At 43.0% G+C, this 20428-nt stretch overlaps 1 protein-coding gene across 4 annotated transcripts in view; it reads right to left on the bottom strand.

Annotated features, from left to right (window-relative positions):
- The window catches only part of LOC125447460 (voltage-dependent P/Q-type calcium channel subunit alpha-1A-like), a 606466-nt gene that overhangs the window by 360830 nt on the left and 225208 nt on the right, over nt 1-20428 (bottom strand). For all 4 annotated transcript variants that reach the window (XM_048521818.2, XM_059639809.1, XM_059639808.1 and 1 more), the window contains 3 exons: nt 18992-19083; nt 18146-18295; nt 9259-9446 (listed from right to left, as the gene is read on the bottom strand). In XM_048521818.2, coding sequence (XP_048377775.2) covers nt 9259-9446; nt 18146-18295; nt 18992-19083 — 430 coding nt within the window. The remainder of the gene's footprint in view (nt 1-9258; nt 9447-18145; nt 18296-18991; nt 19084-20428) is intronic.

A 20428-nucleotide genomic window follows, 5' to 3' on the forward strand; every position in this document is an offset into this window, starting at 1 on the left:
AGTTATAATAAGCTGCATTACTTGAAGAGCAAGCAGCAAGTATCTACTCCAAAGTCCTCAAAAAAAATCCAACTTCACTTAATGCTTGCCACTTGTACAGAGTTGCGTGTCTCAATGTATGCATTTCGGGATTGAACAGAACTTAGTTGGGAGCAAGAACTTAATTATGATTAACGAGCCTTTTAATGCGATGCATACACATGCAAATAGCTTTCCTTACGACTACTGCATTAGGGCGGATCGTTTCACCTTTAAAGGTTGCAGAAGTCACTTACATATGTTTATCCCACAATTGGGATTTTGAGTTTGGACTCTTACCCAAATGTGTTCTCTCACCTGCACATCCACCCTGCCTTCTACAGAACTGAAATATTCGACCCCAAGATTGAATGTGCAGTTGTGTTTATTTATATGGCTCCATACTGCCTGGGTCTAGGCCCGAAACATCAGCTTTCCTGCTCCTCTGATATTGCTAGGCCTGCTGTGTTCATCCAGCTCTACACCTTGTTATCAGTGCATCAGGCAGTTTTCTACTTAATCATGGTACCGGAACTCAGCACTGATTTCATCATGTAGTCTATTGGCCAAATTCTAAGAACATGTGGTTAACTAGCTATATAATCAATAGTAGAAAATTGTCCAGGGTGTTCTGTTCAACAAGATTAAAATTTGAAATAAGAGATTAGATTAAAATATAAATTCATTCTAGCCAGAACACAATACAGCAATTCACAATTCATAAAAAAATTGGAAATTTCTGGTATTGTGAGAAAAACAGTAATGGGATGTTTTGCAAAACAGTTGTGGAAATGTGATAATGGGAACTGCAGATGCTGGAGAATCCACGATGACAAAGTGTGGAGCTGGATGAACACAGCAGGCCAAGCAGCATCTCAGGAGCACAAAAGCTGAAATTTCGGGCCGAGACCCTTCATCAGAGAGGGGGATGGGTTGAGGGTTCTGGAATAAATAGGGAGAGAGGGGGAGGCGGACCGAAGATGGAGAGTAAAGAAGATAGGTGGAGAGGAAAGTATAGGTGGGGAGGTAGGGAGGGGATAGGTCAATCCAGGGAAGACAGACAGGTCAAGGAGGTGGGATGAGGTTAGTAGGTAGAAAATGGAGGTACGGCTTGGGGTGGGAGGAAGGGATGGGTGAGAGGAAGAACAGGTTAGGGAGGCAGAGACAGGCTGGGCTGGTTTTGGGATGCAGTGGGGGGAGTGGATGAGCTGGGCTGGTTGTGTGATGCAGTGGGGGGAGGGGCCGAAATGGGCTGGTTTTGGAATGCAGTGGGGGAAGGGGAGATTTTGAAGCTGGTGAAGTCCACGTTGATACCATTGGGCTGCAGGGTTCCCAAGCGGAATATAAGTTGCTGTTGCTGCAACCTTCGGGTGGCATCATTGTGGCACTGCAGGAGGCCCATGATGGACTTTCCCCCCACAGTAGTCGAGAACGCACTTGACCAAGTCTCCCGCATTTCCCGCAACACATCCCTCACACCCCACCCCCGCCACAACCGCCTTTAGAAGATCCCCCTCGTTCTCACACACCACCCCACCAACCTCCAGATACAACGCATCATCCTCCGACACTTCCCCAATCTACAATCCGACCCCATCACCCAAGACATTTTTCCATCCCCACCCTTGTCTGCTTTCCGGAGAGGCCACTCTCTCCGTGACTCCCTTGTTCGCTCCACACTCCCCTCCAACCCCACCACACCCGGCACCTTCGCTGCAACCGCAGGAAGTGCTAAACTTGCCCCCACACCTCCTCCCTCACCCCCATACCAGGCCCCAAGATGACTTTCCATATTAATCAGAGGTTCACCTGCGCATCTGCCAATGTGGTATACTGTATCCATTGTACCCCGGGTGACTTCCTCTACATTGGGGAAACCAAGTGGAGGCTTGGGGACCGCTTTGCAGAACACCTCCGCTCGGTTCGCAATAAACAACTGCACCTCCCAGTCGCGAACCATTTCAACTCCCCCTCCCATTCTTTAGATGACATGTCCATCATGGGCCTTCTGCAGTGCCACAATGATGCCACCCGAAGGTTGCAGGAACAGCAACTCATATTCCGCTTGGGAACCCTGCAGCCCAATGGTATCAACGTGGACTTCACCAGCTTCAACATCTCCCCTTCCCCCACCGCATCCCAAAACCAGCCCAGTTCGTCCCCTCCCCCCACCGCATCACACAACCAGCCCATCTCATCCACTCCCCCCACTGCATCCCAAAACCAGCCCAGCCTGTCTCTGCCTCCCTAACCTGTTCTTCCTCTTACCCATCCCTTCCTCCCACCCCAAGCCGCACCTCCATTTCTTACCTACTAACCTCATCCCACCTCCTTGACCTGTCCGTCTTCCCTGGACTGACCTATCCTCTCCCTACCTCCCCACCTATACTTTCCTCTCCACCTATCTTCTTTTCTCTCCATCTTCGGTCCGCCTTCCCCTCTCTCCCTATTTATTCCAGAACCCTCACCCCATCCCCCTCTCTGATGAAGGGTCTCGGCCCGAAATTTCAGCTTTTGTGCTCCTGAGATGCTGCTTGGCCTGCTGTGTTCATCCAGCTTCACACTTTATTATCTGGGCTGGTTTTGTGTTGCAGTGGGGGGTGGGGATGAGCTGGGCTGGTTGTGTGATGCAGTGGGTGGAGGGGGTGAACTGGGCTGGTTTTGGGATGCAGTGGGGGAAGGGGAGATTTTGAAGCTCGTGAAGTCTACGTTGATACCATTGGGCTGCAGGGTTTCCAAGCGGAATATGAGTTGCTGTTCCTGCAGCCTTCAGGTGGCATCATTGTGGCACTGCAGGAGGCCCATGAGGACATGTCGACTGAGGAATGGGAGGGGGAGTTGAAATGGTTCGCGACTGGGAGGTGCAGTTGTTGGCTGTGAACCGAGCGGAGGTGTTCTGCAAAGCGGTCCCCAAGCCTCCACTTGGTTTCCCCAATGTAGAGGATGCCACACCGGGAGCAATGGATACAATGTACCACACTGGCAGATGTGCAGGTGAACATCTGCTTGATATGGAAGGTCATCTTGGGGCCTGGGATCGGGGTAAGGGAGGAGGTGTGGGGGCAAATGTGGCACTTCCTGTGGTTGCTGGGGAAGGTGCTGGGTGTGGTGGGGTTGGAGGGAGTGTGGAGCGGACAAGGGAGTCGCGGAGAGAGTGGTCTCTCCGGAAGGCAGACAAGGGTGGGGATGGAAAAATAGCTTGGGTGGTGGGGTCGGATTGTAGATGGCAGAAGTATCTGATTCTATGATTGGCTATGTTCAATATAAATCTGACAATATACCATGTTAGAAAGACAAATGTTTCCTATCACGTGAAAAACAATACAATTTTGGGCTATCAAGCTGAAGTTCATCACTTTAAGTTCACACAATTGAATTATTAAGGGAGCACAGATCAAAGATAAACTGAATTTAATTATTATTTGCTTTAGGAGAAATTAAGATTGAGGATTGTTGCAAATTCTGGCTCGCAGTCAGGAAACTCCATTATAAAATGTTTTTGCCCTTTTTCAAAATGACAATTTTGCATATACAACAAGGTTGTGCTGGATACACAATTAAACTGGCTGACTTCCTGAGGCATTGCTCAATGATCTGACAGCAAGGAGAGGGCAATGTTGAAAGGACTTTAGGGTTAACAGGAGATGCACCTTCACAATGAAAGAATATGAAAAAGACTTCCCACCAAATGTAGAAAATTCTTTTCTCCTACTTTTAATTTGGTTGCCACAGAGTAAGCAATCAGCAATTTCCTCACTCACTATAGATAAATGCAATGGAGATGCATAAATACGTTTGTATATCAACATTCTTTTCAAAGTCTCAATATAAATTGAATAAAATAGACTCCGTCTCAGTCTCGAGAAGACAGATTAATTCATAAGAAAGAAGTTATGAAGCTATCCTGTTAAGTCTCACTCCAAAAAAAATTCTAAATTAATCCTCTAGCTTGCTTTGAAATCATTTTGAAAAGCATACTCACATAATATGATAATCTCAGGAAAGATACATATTCAAAGTTACAAAGAGAATCAAGTGATGCTTGTTATAATTTCCCATGTTGGAAGCAGAAATTGAGCCATAAGGTCATGCCTGCACATTTAATGGATGAAATTAACACAGCAACTTGGACAGATCTAAAATCAGATATAATATTTTAGAAATAATTAACTCTAACGTTGTTTTATGATGAAGGGTAAGAGCATAGAGAAACAAATCATTAATAAAGCTATTCAAAGATACAAGAGGCAACTTCACCATGTTATTATTTTCACCATGTTATTATGAAATACTTATATTTCTAACGTTTTTCCATTCGGTGATCTTGGGCTCATTCTGTTCTGTGTTTGTAAAATCTTCCTTACTCTTCTGATTTGACACCGTCAACTTGATAACTTGTGATTTCTCTACCTTATGTAGTTTGTATAGTTTTGGACAACTTGTTACTTTGGTTTGACCCTGGTCAGAAGTCATACAACACCAGGTTGTCGTCCAACAGGTTTATTTGAAATCACAAACTTTCAGGTGACAAAGGAGCAGTGCTACAAAAGCTTGTGATTTCAAATAAACCTGTTGGACTATAACCTGGTGTGGAGTGACTTCTGACCTTATCAACCCCAGTCTAACACCGGCATCTCCACAATCCTTGTCATGTGACTCTTATACCTATTGTGTTTTCCAGACATTTGGTTCATCTCTAGCACCAACATTTTTTTGATATTTTGTAATTATCTCTCTACCTCAATTAATTGGCTCATAGGCAATCTCTTCACTTTCCGTTCACCTGTTGAACTTTACTCACACGGTTTGACCCTTTGGATCACCTGCAAAGACTTGTTATTCAGCCTGTCAACACTCCATTCACACCATTTATACTATCGTTTCACTCTTAATTACCTGGTATTATCTTACAATAATCTCTCTGTCTATAATTTCTGTGCCTGTGTGCTTCCCTCCACTTTACCTGACAAAGGAGCAGCGCTCCAAAAGCTTGAGATTTCAAATAAACCTGTTGGGTTATATCCTGGTGTCTTGTGACTTCTGACTTTGTCCACCAGTCAAACACCGGCACCTCCACTTAAGACCTTCCCTTGTTCAATCTAAAATGTTAACTCTGTTTTCCCCTGTTCAGTTCTTTCCTGACTTGTGGAGAATTTCAAGTATTTCCTGTTTTTATTTAAGATTTACAGCATCACCAGCATTTTATTTTGGCATCTGTAAAAGTAAACCAATTAAATTCATTATGCCTGCTCTTTCCCCACATTCTTCAAAATATCCAATATTCCAATACTCATCCACTTTCTTTTTTAAGAGTTAGATATAGCATTGAGAGCTAAAGAGATCAGCTGATTATGAGTAGGAAGTGGGAACAGGATTCTGAGTTGAATGATGAGCCATGATTAAATTGAATGATGAAGGAGGTTAAAGGACTGAGTGGTCAACTCCTCCCCCTATTTTCTATTTTTTGATATTAAAAACCACAATGGATTTTTCTTTCATCACTCTTTCTGCTCAGACTTGTTATGCTTCTATTATCAACAAAAATTTGTTTGCAAAATCTTCTAAGTGAGTTTTTAAAAAATTAAAAACAATTGAATAATTCCACATTACACGTTAGCATGGGAAGGATTAAACTTGAACCACTTCTACCAATGGAGTCTGGGAAAGTCCCAGATGATTGGAAAATTGCTGCTGTAACCCCCTTGTTTAAGAAAGGATCAAGGCAAAAGATGGAAAATTGTAGGCCGATTAGCCTAACCTTGGTTGTTGGTAAAATTCTAGAATCCATTGTTAAGGATGAGATTTCTAAATTCTTGGAAGTGCAGAGTCAGATTAGAACAAGTCAGCATGCATTTAATAATGGGAGGTCATGCCTGACAAACTGTGAGAATTCTTTGAAGAGGTAACAAGTACGTTAGACCAGGGAAACCCAGTAGATGTTATTCATCTGGACTTCCAAAAGGCTTTTGATAAGGTGCCTCACAGGAGGCTGCTGAGCAAGGTCAGGGCCCATGGTGTTCGAGGTGAGCTACTGACTTGGATTAAGGATTGGCTGTCTGACAGAAGGCAGAGAGTTGGGATAAAAGGCTCTTTTTCGGAAAGGCAACCGGTGATGAATGGTGTCCCACAGGATTCAGTGTTAGGGCCGCAGCTGTTCACTTTATATATTAATGATCTGGGTGAAGGGACTGGGGGCATTCTGGTGAAGTTTGCCGATGATACGAAGATAGGTGGACAGGCAGGTAGTACTGAGGAGGTGGGGAAGCTGCAGAAAGATTGAGACAGTTTAGGAGAGTGGTCCAGGAAATGGCTGATGAAATTCAACGCGAGCAAATACGAGGTTTTGCACTTTGGAAAAAAGAATACAGGCATGGACTATTTTGTAAATGGTGAGAAAATTTGTAAAGCAGAAGTACAAAGCGATCTGAGAGTGTTGGTCCAGGATTCTCTAAAGGTTAACTTGCAGGTAGAGTCTGTGATTAAGAAAGCGAATGTAATGTTGTCGTTTATCTCAAGAGGGTTGGAATATAAAAGCAGCGATGTGCTTCAGAGACTTTATAAAGGTCTAGTTAGCCCCCATTTAGAATACTGTGTCCAATTTTGGGACCCCACCTCAGGAAAGACATACTGGTGCTGGAGCCTGTCCAGCAGAGATTCACACGGCTCATCCCTGGAATGGTAGGTTTAACGTATGATGAATGGCTGAGGATCTGGGATTGCATTCATTAGAGTTTAGAAGGTTGAAGGGAGATCTAATAGAAACTTACAAGATAATGCATGGCTTAGAAAGGGTGGACACTGGGAAGTTGTTTCCGTTAGGCGGGGAGACTAGGACCTGTGGGTACAGCCTTAGAATTAGAGGGGGTAAATTTAAAACGGAACTGAGACGACATTTCTTCAGCCAGAGAGTGCTGGGCTTGTGGAATTCATTGCCACAGAGCGCAGTGGAGGCCGGGACGTTAGATACCTTCAAGGCAGAGATCGATAAATTCTTGATCTCACAAGGAATCAAGGGTTACGGGGAGAGTGCAGGGAAGTGGAGTTGAAATGCCCATCAGCCATGATTTAAATGGTGGAGAGGACTTGATGGGCTGAATGGCCTTACTGCCTTATGGTCTTATGGTCTTATGTCTTAAAATAACCATCTTTCAATTAAGATTGTTGTTGTACGTTCTACCTGATTCACTCAGCTCATAGCGGTGCAAAATAATCTTAAACTACCGACACTTTCCAGAACATTATTCCATATTGCCTTCAACTTGTACATGGACCTCACAGCCAAGCAAAGCCTGGGTTCTCAACTGTAATTGGCCCATGCATTTATTCACAGAATACTTCACTGTTTATGTCTAAAAGGGCAGAAATCTGTATTCTATTTTACATTGTAAAGTGATCTTGCTCTCTTAAAATCATACACACTCTGACTCAAGTTATCCACAAAAAGTATACAAAAATAGAAAAGCTCTGCATTTAGAGCTCGTACGAACAGCAGATGCTAGAGGCAGAGGTAACACAGTATGGAGCTGAAGGAACACAGGCAGCATCAGAGAAGCAGGAAAGTTCACATTTCGGGTTGGAACCCTTCTTCAGAAATAGGGGAGGGGAAAGGGAGCTCAGAAGTAAATGGAGAGAGGAGGGGTAGGGCTGGGGAAGGTAAGTGGGATGGTAAGAGGTGAGTGCAGGTAGAGAGTGGTGGGGATTGGTCAGTGAGGTGGGGGGTGGGAGAGAAGATGGAAAGGTTGTGTCAGGTCAAGGAGGCCAGGAAGAGGGGGAGGATTGGTCATAGGAAGAGGGCACGGGTGGGGAGATTTTGAAACTGGTAAAATCCACATTTAGGCCATAGGGCCGTAGGCTCCCAAGGCGGAATATGAGATAGCAACAGTGATAGGGTCCCTCTTATCCTCACCTGCCATTTCCTCACCAGCATCCACATCCAGAAGATCGTCAGACGTCATTTCTGCCGCCTCCAGCAAGATGCCACCACCACATATTCCCCTCCCCTCCCTTGTCTGCCTTCTGCAGGGACCGTTCCCTCCAGGACAACTTGGTCCATACCTCCTTCAACCCCAGCACCTCCCCACAGCCCCATGGCACCATCCCCTGTAACTGGCAAAGGTGCAACACCTGCCCATTTACCTCCTCCCTCCCCAGTATCCAAGGTGAAGCAACACTTCACCTGCACTTCCAAGAATTTAATCTACTGCATTCACTACTTACAATGTGGTCTCCTCTACATTGGGGAAACGAAGCGTAGACTTGGTGGCCACTTCGCAGAACATCTATGTTCTGTTCGCAAAAAAAGATCCTGAACTACATGTTGCCTGCCACTTCAATGCACCACCTTGCTCCCCGGCCAATATCTCTGTCTCTGGCCTGCTAGAGTGTTCCAGTGAAGCCCAGCGCAAGCTGGAGGAACAACACCTCATTTTCTGCTTGGGGACCCTACAACCCTCCAGACTCAATATTGGGTTCAATTATTTTAGGGCCTAAACTCCATGTCCAAGCCCCCCACCCCACACATTAGGCCTTGTTACCACATAGCCTGCCATTACATACCTGTTGTTAGTCACTAATAGTCCCCATTAACAACTATTCACCCTCCCAGCCTGATCGTTAGCAACTCCTTTGTCTGTCCAACTGTCTTTCTTCTCTTTGGGCTCTATCCTATCATTTATTCCCCACCCCACCTATCTCCCTATTTTCTGCATACAAACTGATGTTTTCCCAGCCGCCATCAGTTCTGAGGAAGGGTCACCGGACCCGAAACTGATGCTGCCAGACCTGCCAAGCTTTTCCAGCAACTTTGTTTTTGTTTCAGAACATAAGATGCTGCTGTTCCAGTTTGCAGGCAGCATCATTGTGACACTGGAGGAGGCCCAGGATCGAAATGTCACCCAGGAAGTAGGAGCGGGAGTTGAAACGCATTTGTTGCACCACAGATAAATTAAAAACTTTATAAAATATAAATCTTGGAAAACTAAAATTTGGAGTAAGTATAGGAGGCAAAAATTACCATTGGAAATGTTTCTCAAAAACTACAATCTCAGGAAAAATCATTCATTTAAAATTAGGGTTAAATTTCTTTCCACGATCACAAACAAAATGACTAAAAATTGAGGTTCAGAGCGAAGACTAAAACTCAGATTCAAATTCAAATTAATTGAAAGATTTAAATTAATTGAAAGATTCAAATAACATTGTCAGAAATACTGGTTGAATTTAAGTCTCCTAGTTACTCACATTATACAAGAGATCAGTCCAGCCCTCCATGGTGATGCACTGGAATACAGTCAGCACAGCAAACAGGATGTTATCAAATTGGGTAATTCCATAATTTGGCCCTTCCCAGTATTCAGTGCAGTTCATTCCAACTGGACAGGTTCGAGCGGGTGAGTCTGTCCCACAAGGAGACTCTCCCACTATTTCATCTGAGAAGTGAAAAAGACAATTTAATATTAGCATTCAGATACTGTAGTATTATACTCAAAACAGAATGATTCATTTCATTCAATTAAAGACTCATTAAAGAGTCATAAATAGAATTGTTGTTTCTAATGGTATTTCAAAACTCTATGTTTCATTCATTTTTCAATATTATTTAAAATCCTTAATCAGATTCTAGCCTGTGACTAACTTCACAACATTGTCATTCCCAGATAGAATTGCAGGAGAGATCTTACACTGGATTTCTTTAAAACAATACTATTTTGTTTGGACATGCTTTACATGGATACTTTGCTGGACTGACAATCTGCTATTGATCACATGGTGCTAGTTGACTATAATTTCCAAAAAACCTCTGATGAGCAGTAACCAAGGACAAAGATTTACATTATTGTCTTGGAGTGTCACACTTACTGTATTATACAGATCTTCCATTCAAGAAACTGAAGACAAGATGTTTATACTCAGATAGCAAGAACTGTATATGCTAGAGTTAGAGATGACAAAGTGTGGAGCTGGAGGAACACAGCAGGCCAGGGTGCATCAGAGGAGCAGGAAAGCTGAAGTTTGAAGAAGGGTCCCAACTCGAAACATCAACTTTCCTGCTCCTCTGATGCTGCCTGGCCTGCTGTATTCCTCCAATTCCACACCATTATCTATATGGGGCAAAGGAAACCATTGAAATGTATTACAGTGGCATACAAGGCATACAGTGTTTTAGCTTTTATTAATACAGGGATCGAGTTCCAGAACCAAGAAGTTATGGTGAAGCTCTACAAAACTCTGGTGCGGCCGCACTTGGAGTATTGCGTACAGTTCTGGTCACCGCATTATAAGAAGGATGTGGAAGCTTTGGAAAGGGTGCAAAGGAGATTTACTAGGATGTTGCCTGGTATGGAAGGAAGGTCTTACGAGGAAAGGCTGAGGGACTTGAGGCTGTTTTCATTAGAGAGAAGAAGGTTGAGAGGTGACTTAATTGAAACATATAAAATAATCAGAGGGTTAGATAGGGTGAATAGGGAGAGCCTTTTTCCTAGGATGGTGATGGCGGGCACGAGGGGGCATAGCTTTAAATTGAGGGGTGAAAGATATAGGACAGATGTCAGAGGTAGTTTCTTTACTCAGAGAGTAGTAAGAGAATGGAACGCTTTGCCTGCAACGGTAGTAGATTCGCCAACTTCAGGTACATTTAAGTCGTCATTGGATAAGCATATGAACGTACATGGAATAGTGTAGGTTAGATGGGCTTCAGATCGGTATGACAGGTCAGCACAACATCGAGGGCTGAAGGGCCTGTACTGTGCTGTAATGTTCTATGTTCTATGTACTCATGAGTTGCTGCTAATGATCTGTGCTGTCATCTCCAATATCACTCAATATCTTTTAAGGCCTGATATCAAAACCACCTCATTAGCTGACATCCTCAACTGGGAGCCCTATTCACATGACTGAAACACCTGTTTTTGAACAGCTTTAACATTGTTTTGTCCCCTAGTCTTCTTTTAACACCAGAAGAGAAAGCAACCACACAACTTAGTTTAACAAACAAGATGTGGAGCTGGATGTTACCTTTTTCTGAACCTCTTTCCTGAAGAAGGGTCCAGAAAGGTCAGCTTTCTCGCTCCTCTGATGCTGCCTGGCCTGCGGAGTTCATCCAACTCCATAACTTGTTATTTCAGACTCCAGCATCGGCAGTTTCTACTATTTCCAAACTTAGTTTAGCTAATGCCTCCTCGAGTCTCAATCTTTCTCAGAAGTCTGACTTCTGGAAAGACTCCTGCATTTTGCTTGAAAACTGAACTAATTTCCCAGTCAGCGAAAACTATATTGCTATTCTTTCAAATGCTAACAACCTGCATCCAAGAAGTTGCAAGAAGGAATTCTGCCTAACAAACAAACTACAAGCCTTTACTGGGTGTTGACTTAAAAATCAAAGATACTGACACTAATTTACATGATTTTTAAGTAATCTGAAATTTTACGTTATTTTCCTTTTCTCTTTTCTCCCTTGTATGCTTGTGTGTGTCCATGTCTGTGTATATATGTGTTTTGATTTATCCCTCAGGTTGAATGTTTGAATAAATGTTTTTTTGATTTACCCTGAAAGAGAGTTTGCAAGACATTCAAACATTTGACTTCACAAGCAGAGCATCTGGTGGGGTGACACAGTAGAAATGCCTGGTTTGAAAGGGAATATATAAGAAAAAAATACATTTCAAACCTCCTCAATTATAACTATAAGTCTTTTTTAAAATAAAAAAAATCACAACTTCTATATGCGACACTGTATTTTGGAAGACAGTCCATAGTGGTATTATCATTGGGCTAGTAATTTTAACCCAAAACCACTGTGCTGTCCATTCTTCAACCAGAACCATTGTGGAGCAGATGATAAACCTGGCAAGAATAAGATTCTGATGACTGGATTAGTCTGATGAAAGCCTTGCAGTATAGTCCAAAAAGACTGTGCTGCATAATCCTAATTTGCTGTGCTCTGCATAAAGTAACAGGTGAAGATGGAATCTGATGAACCAAGAAGAACTGGGAGACTGGTGGCAGTGTTCTGAGTAGAAAGCTGATGGGAAGGTGTTGGCAAAGTTGTAATATCACTGGGCCTACAATCCAGAACCCTAGGCTAATGAGTTAAAATCACACTATGGCAGATAGTTAAATTTGAATTCAATTAAAAAAAAAACTGAAGAGAGAGCTGGCCTAATGGCAACCATGAAACTATTGTCAGCACTGTAAAAAGCCATCTGATTCATTAATGCCATTTAGTGGCCTGATCTGGCCTATATGCAACTCCAGACCCAGTAGTATGGTTAATGTTCCTCTGAGCATTAGGGAAGTGCAATAAATGCACACATAGCCAGGGACACCCACATCCCATGAATTAATAATAAAAACTATTTTCTTCTGTATTGTTTCAGTCTGGCAATGTGACTTCACTCTCTATTGTTTTGTACATTAACCAGCATAACTCTCAAAGATAAAATACTTACACTGATTAATTGCATTCATTACTCACGCTGATTACTGAAAAGGAATACACTATGTAATGGCTTTCTGGTCCACCTGACTATCTGTACATCACAAAATTACAGGAAAAGCTTGAACTACAATATAAAGCTGATTTTCTTGCAACAACTAATTTCTAACCTACAGCAATACAGATTCCCCTGGGGTGACACTGTAGTTAGCACTGCTGCCCCAAAGCATCAAACGACCCAGTTTTAATTCCACCCTCATGCAACTGTCTGTGTGGGCTTTGCACATTCTCCCTGTGTCTGTGTAGGTTTCTTCCCACAGTCCACAGATGCGCAGGTTAGGTAGATTGGCTGTGCTAATTTTTTTTTCCGTTCATTTTGTGGGATGTGGGCGTTGCTGGCTGGCCAGCATTTCTTGCCCATCCCTAGTTGTCATTGAGATGGTGGTGGTGAGGTGTCTTCTTGAACTGCTGCAGTCCACCTGCTGTGGGTTGACCCATACAATGCCCTTAGGGAGGGAATTCCAGGATTTTAAGCCAGCAACAGTGAAGAAACAGCAATATATTTCCAAGTCAGGATGGTGAGTGGCTGGGAGGGGAACTTGGAGGTGGTGGTGTTCCCATATATCTGCTGCCCTTGTCTCTCTAGATGGAAGTGGTCATTGGTTTGGAAAGTGCTGTCTGAGGACCTTTGGTGAATTTCTGCAGTACATCTTATAGATAGTACACACTGCTGCTACTGAGTGTTGGTTGGTGGAGGGAGTGGATGTTTGTGGATGTGGTGCCAATCAAGCAGTTGCTGTGTACTGGATGGTGTCAAGTTTCTTGAGTGTTGTTGGGGCTGCACTCATCCAGGCAAGTGGGGAGTATTCCATCACACTCCTGACTTATGCCTTGTAGATGGTGGACAGGCTTTGAGGAGTCAGGAGATGAGTTACTTGCCACAGTATTCCCAGCTTCTGACCTGCTCTTGTAGCCACTGTGTTAATGTCGTGAGTCCAGTTGAGTTTCCGGTCAACAGTAACCCCCCAGGATGTTGATAGTGGGGAATTCAGTGATGGTAACACCATTGCATGTCAAATGACGGTGGTGAGATTGTCTTTTACTGGTGATGCTCACAGCCTGGCATTTGTGTGGCGTGAATGTCACTTGCCAAAGCCGGGATATTGTCCAGATCTTGTTGCATTTGAACATGGGCTGCCTCAGTATCTGAGGAGTCACGAATGGTGCTGAACATTGTGCAATAAATTGGAGAACATCCCCACTTCTGACATTATAGTGGAGGGAAGGTCATTGATGAAGCAGCTGAAGATGATTGGGCCTAGGACACTACCCTAACACTATCCTGCAGAGATGTCCGCAGCTGAGATGGCTGACCTCCCACAGCCACGACCATCTTCCTATGTATCAGGTAAGACTCCAACCATTGATGAGTTTGCCCCAGATACCCACTGATTCCAGTTTTGCTAAGGTTCCTTGATGCCACACTCAGTTGAATGCAGCCTTGATATCAAGGGTTGTCACTCTCACCTCACCTCTGGAATTCTTATGTCCATGTTTGAATCAAGGCTGTAATGAGGTCAGGAGCTGAGTGGCCCGGGCAGAACCCAAACTGGGCATCATTGAGCAGGTGCTGCTTCATAACCCTGGTGATGACATCTTCCATCATTTTATTGATGGCTGACAGGGTGGTAATGAGCCGGGTTGGATTTGTCCTGCTTTGCGTGTACAGGACATACTTGGCAATTTTCCACATTGTCGGGTAGATTCAAGTGCTGTAACTGTACTGGAACAGCTCGGCTAAGGGAGCAGCAAGTTCTGGATTACACGTCTTCAGTACTATTGCCGCAGTGTTGTCAGGGCCCGTAGCCTTTGCAGTATCCAGTGTCTCCATCCATTTCTTGATATCACATGGAGTGAATCAAATTGACTAAAGACCGGTATCTGTAATGCTGGGGACCACTGGAGGACGCCGAGATGGATCATCCACTCAGCACTTCCGGTTGAAGATTGCTGCAAATGCTTCAGCCTTATCTTTTGCACTGATGTGCTGAGCTCTTCCATCATCGAAGATGGGGATATTTGTGGAGCTTCCGCCTCTAGTGAGTCATTTAATTGTCCACCACCATTCACGACTGGATGTGGCAGGACTGCAGAGCTTAGATTTGATCCATTGGTTGTGGGATTGCTTAGCTCTGTCAATCACTTGCTGCTTTGGCTGTTTGGTGTGCAAGCAGTCCTGTTTGGTGGCTTCACCAGGTTGATGCCTCATCTTCAGGTATGCCTGGTGCTGCTCCTGGCATGCCCTCCTGCACTCTTCATTGAACCAGGGTTGATCCCCTGGCTTGATGGTAATGGTCGAGTGGGGGATATGACAGGCCATGAGGTTACACATTGTGTTGGGAGTACAATTCTGCTGCTGTTGATGGCCCACAGTGCCTCATCGATGCCCAGTGCAAAGTCTGTCCCATTTAGCACAGTGTCAGTGCCACACAACACAATGGAGGTGGTTCTCAATGTGAAGGTGGGACTTCGTCTCCACAAGGACTGTGCAGTTGGTCACTCTTACCGATAGTGTCATGGACAGATGCAACTACAGATTGGCAGATTGGTAAGGATGAGGTCAAGTATGTTTTTCCCTCTTGTTGGTTCCCTCACCAGCAGTCGCAGACCCAGTCTAGCAGCTTTGTCCTGTAGGACCTGACCAGCTCAATCTGTACTACTGCTGCCGAGCCACTCTTGGCGGTGAACACTGATGTCCCCCACCCAGAGTACACTTAGTGCCCTTGCCATTCTCTGTGCCTGCTCTAAGTATTTTTCAAGATTTAGGAATACTGATTCATCAGCTGAGGGATGTCGGTATGTGGTAATCAGCAGGAGGTTTCCTTGCCCATGTTTAACTTGAAGCCATGAGACTTCATGGGGTCTGGAGTCAATGTTGAGGACTTCTGGAGAAACACCCTCCTGTCTGTATATCACTGTGCTGTCCCCTCTGCTGGGTCTGTCCTGTCGGTGAGATGGGACATGTCCAGGGATGGTGATGGTAGTATCTAGGATATTGTCGGTAAGGTATGACTCTGTGAGTATGACTATGTCAGGCTGTTGCTTGACTATTCTGTGAAACAGCTCTCCCAATTTCAGCACCAACCCCTAGATGTTAGTGAAGAGGACTCTGCACGGTTGACTGGGCTGTTTCTGCCGTTGTCTTTCCAGTGCTTAGGTCGATGCTAGGTGATCCGTCCAGTTTCATTTCTTTGAGTCTTTGTAGTGAATGGTACAACTGAGTGGCTTGCTAGGGCATATCAGAGGGCAGTTGAGTCAAACATGTTGCTGTGGGTCTGGATCACATGTAAGTCAGACAAGGTGAGGGTGGCAGATTTCCTCCCCTAAAGGACATTAGAGAACCAGATGGGTTTTTCAGACAATTAGCAGATTCTTAATTCCAGAATTTTTAAAAAAATTCCAATTCCACCATCTGCCATGGTGGGATTCGAAGCTGGGTCCTTAGGCCATCAGTTGGGTTTCTAGATTAATAATCTGGTGATAATACCACTAGGCCATCACCTACCACAGTGTCCAAGGATGTGCAACTAGGTGGATTTGACATGGGAAATGTAGGGTTATAGGGGTAGGGCAGGGGGATGGATCTGTGTGGATGCTCTTTGGAGGGTTAGTGTGAACCCAAGGGGCCAAATGGCCTGCTTCCATACTGTACGGGCTTCCTGATTTTAAAGGTTGATTATAAAAGAGCACTTAAGAGGCCTCTCCAGTTATTAAGAGAGGCAAGAATGGTCCTCAGGTCCATGGGGCAAAAGATTAATTCTTCCAGTGCAGTAAATACACTTATGTTTGAGTACACTTCACTTCAGCTCTGAGTTCAGAATGCTGAAACTATTAAAAGTTGACCAAACTAGTACTAACAAATTCATTAATTATTTTCTCTCATCTTTTTCTGATCTTCACTTTCAGATGTGCTGTTTATTTGCTGAATACAGGTTCTTGAACAGTACTTTGGCACCTAACACAGACACGAGTCATGCATGAGTTCAGACAGCGAATACAGATTAAAATATTCAAATATGGGTGACTATCAAATCTAATCTAAAAAATGTCCACATATATGCATGCATATATGAAAGCATCAGCATTGAGTTACAAATTCCAGTTTCATTGGGAGGTTCAAACTTATAATGAACACACTGCACCGAATTGCAGACCAAAGTTTAGATGGAATCTGCATTGAATTTCAGAAACCTGACAGTAAATGTTGAATGGAATCTGAGTAAAAGGTTTCAGATGATATATATATGGAATAAAGAACATCCAGGAGCAAGCTGTGGGAGAAAGTCCAAGTGTGCCTTCTCATTTATTTATAAAATATTGGATTACTTAGAAGGTGCTACACATGGAATCTGATCAACAAATTCAATAACTATCAATTGAACAAAAGGTCCAGCGTAAAGAGGAAAGGCAGTGATGTACAAACAAGTTGAAAAACACATTAAAGGCTAATTAATTAAGGGGATCTAATCTTCAGTACAAGATACTGTTTGAACAAGAAAGGCTTTAGACTAAGCTGCATTTCTATGGATTGTTAAAACAGATCACTAGAGACAGTGGTGCAATTATCTTTGTATAGTTTTCCCAAGGAGGTAGCTGACCTTACTTGCTTTCTTCTTATTCTGCATAATCTGCATTAGTTATAGTGCAAGCTTCGTGCAAGATGCTTGGCATGGATTGAAGAATTATTTATCTACTTATTTATATCTATACTTGTCAAAGATGTATAAAATGCAATATAGCAGGGCTTCCAATAAAGAAAAGAATTAAAGAACTGGATTAATCCACCTCTAAAATAGCTGTATTCCTCTTACCTACCACTACATTTAAGTTATTTCACTTCCTTTCCTGAAAGTATGGAGTCTTGTGGGAATACAAGCTACATACGCTGGCAAGCCTCTATGATTCTATAAAGGTAGCCTATTTCTCATTTATGAGTCTAGATAGGATTAATGTGGTCAGTTATCTATAAGGTGTCTTGCAGCCAAGCTAGTTCCTGTTCTATTCTAAACAGGCCCGTTTTCCAGTCGGGATCACCACCTACTGCTTGACGAAAAATGGAGCTGATTTTATTCGCTTCTGTGACAAATGAGTACTTTGTAGCATGTGTACGTGTGCTTACCTTGCCTGGGATCAGTAAACCAAGAAACAAAACTGATGCATTTCTACTATTTATAGTTCAGTATCACATTAGCTGTTCATTTAACTCTCGTTAGCACTCAAGTAAACACATTAGAAAATGCAGAGACAATGGGAACTGCAGATGCTGGAGAATCCAAGATAACAAAGTGTAGAGCTGGATGAACACAGCTGGCCAATCAGCATCTTAGGAGCACAAAAGCTGACGTTTCGGGCCTAGATCCTTCATCAGAAAAAAAAGCAGGTTTTTCTGATGAAGGGTCTAGGCCCGAAACGTCAGCTTTTGTGCTCCTAAGATGCTGCTTGGCCTGCTGTGTTCATCCAGCCCCACAATTTGTTATCTTACATTAGAGAATGCAAATAACAGAACAGGAGAGTATGGCTATAATTTAACCCTAGGATTCGCAAGTTAGCCTGATGACAATCTGTGTTTTATTCTAATAACAAAACACTAGAACAAATTGCAGCTCATCCAAACTTTCACTCGCAAGAACGTACTGTTGCTATCAAAGCACGCTTTATGAAATTTTCCCATGTAAAATTCTAATCCAATGATTGCAAACATGAGAATGGCGAAGAAAAGTAGCAATCCAATCTGAAGCAGGGGGATCATTGCCTTCATGATGGACTTAAGCACAACTTGTAAACCTGAAACATAAAATAAGACCAATTAGCTCAGATTTGTTTTGTTAATCATCCCTAATATATAGCTTACAATTTTAAACATTTTACGTGATAGTTCTACTCACTGAGATATGGCACACCACTTCTGGAAAATGAAATACTTTCTGCAGGTGAGCAGGTAAAAGCATCTAGTTTAAGTGCTGGAAAGCCACCGTTAACAATTTGAAGATGGTGGTCACCCAAAACTGACAAGGTCCACCTTTATACACTTTATGTCAAATTCCCATAACATCACTGGGATGCAACTTAAATTTAAGAGGTGAAAAATCTATGCTTTCATTTTGAAACCTATATTTGCTCCTCTGAACTCTAAACTATGGTGTTGGCTTCTCTTGTCATGGATTCTCCCCCAAAACCCTGTTTCCTAAATATCAGATACAAAATGGGTGAAACATAAGCTGGCATGAAACTTGAATGAAGTTGGCATTGAAAAGTAAATTTCCAGATCACTTTCCGCTTGTCTGGATATAAAATTTGGAACTTCTGTCAGCTTTAAGAACCAGAGATTTGACACAAGATATTTACTAACTTAAGGCTCAAAGCCACATTCTACCACTTTGTAATTCATCACTTTAGAATTGAAGTATAAAATGTACCACAAATATTTCAAGAATTATTCTATCTTTAAAAGAATTATTCTAAAGCAGTTGTAATACCTACTTGGAATTCCAGAAACCAATTTCAAGGGTCGAAGGACTCGAACTGCACGCAGTGTCCGAAGATCAAATTCTGCCCCTGTTGTAGTAACAATACTGGAAAAAAAGATCAAATATTTTATTTATACGCAACTACATATGAGAGTTGTGACTGCACACTGCATTGTACATATACAGTTCTTCGAGATCCATGTAGGCCACAGGACACAAGAATGAAATTTGTTCCTGCATGATCTATATGTTGGATTGAAGCGCATCTCAGCAAAAAGATTCTCCTCTATTTTCTTATCTCATTTAAAAGCACAAACTCATGCTAGTTTACAGTTCCTCATGTAAGCAAGTACACTTCTCATACGCCAGTATTCTTCTTTTTCCCCTGGTGCAATGGGATAAGTGGAAAGACATTACTTTCAAATTAGTGAAATCATAGAATGATCAAGCACAGGCAGAAACCATTCAGCCCATGGTGTTTGCATCAGCTCTCTGCAAGATTAATCCAACTTATCCCTTTCCCACATCCTTTTCCCACAGCCTAGCAAATTACTTCTCGCAGGGTGCTTACCTTATCCCCTTATCAAAACCAAAATCTTATTTGCCTTCACCACCCTGTCAAGTATTATATTCTTGATCCAAACCATTTGCTGTGGACAAAGATTGTCCTTCCATCATTGTTGCTTCATTGCCAATGAACTTCAATTTAAACTTCCTGATCGTCTGGTTCCTTCCAATGGAGGGAACAATTTTCTCTTCATCCACTCTGTTTAGATCACTATTTTGAAAGCTTTCACCAAATCTCCACTCAATCTTCGCTTTTCAGGAAGGACAATCCCAGGTTCACCAGTAACTGAATCTGAATACTTAATTGCTGGAACCATTCTTCAAAATCTTTTCCAAACTCACACTACATCATTCTTAAACTGCAGTGTCCAGAATTAGACAGAATGAGCTAAATCTTACATTTTTCTGGCTAAGTGATAGCTGAATTAAGTTTCATGGAAGGATTGTTTGCTACAAAGTCTAGCACTTGTCATATCTTAACAAACTCACCTCAATAACTACCTGCCATGCCTTTATTTTGTCACGTTCAATTAGAACACTATTCCCATATCAACTCACTATCTGCTGGTTATCTGCTGAAAGCCTGACATTTCAAGTCCACGCCATCTTTAAGAGGTTGCTTTGCACCTGAACAAGCACGGACATTCTGGAAGTTGCCCTGCTTGGTTCAGGATGTTTCCAAAAGGTGCTGGAATAAGCAAAGAATGGCATTGCAACTTGCTGAGAGGAACCTGGAGGTCGTGACTAAGGGGGATGATGCAAAGAAAAAGATACCCCTTCCCAGAGGACGAGAAGAGGAGGCCACATCACGAAGCCCTGGCAGCCTAGTCTAAGGTCACCACTCAGGTCAACGCCATTTTCACAGGTGCTAACGAATGACCAG

Source organism: Stegostoma tigrinum, chromosome 35, assembly GCF_030684315.1.
Source record: "Stegostoma tigrinum isolate sSteTig4 chromosome 35, sSteTig4.hap1, whole genome shotgun sequence".
In the NCBI taxonomy this organism is placed as follows: Eukaryota; Metazoa; Chordata; class Chondrichthyes; order Orectolobiformes; family Stegostomatidae; genus Stegostoma; species Stegostoma tigrinum.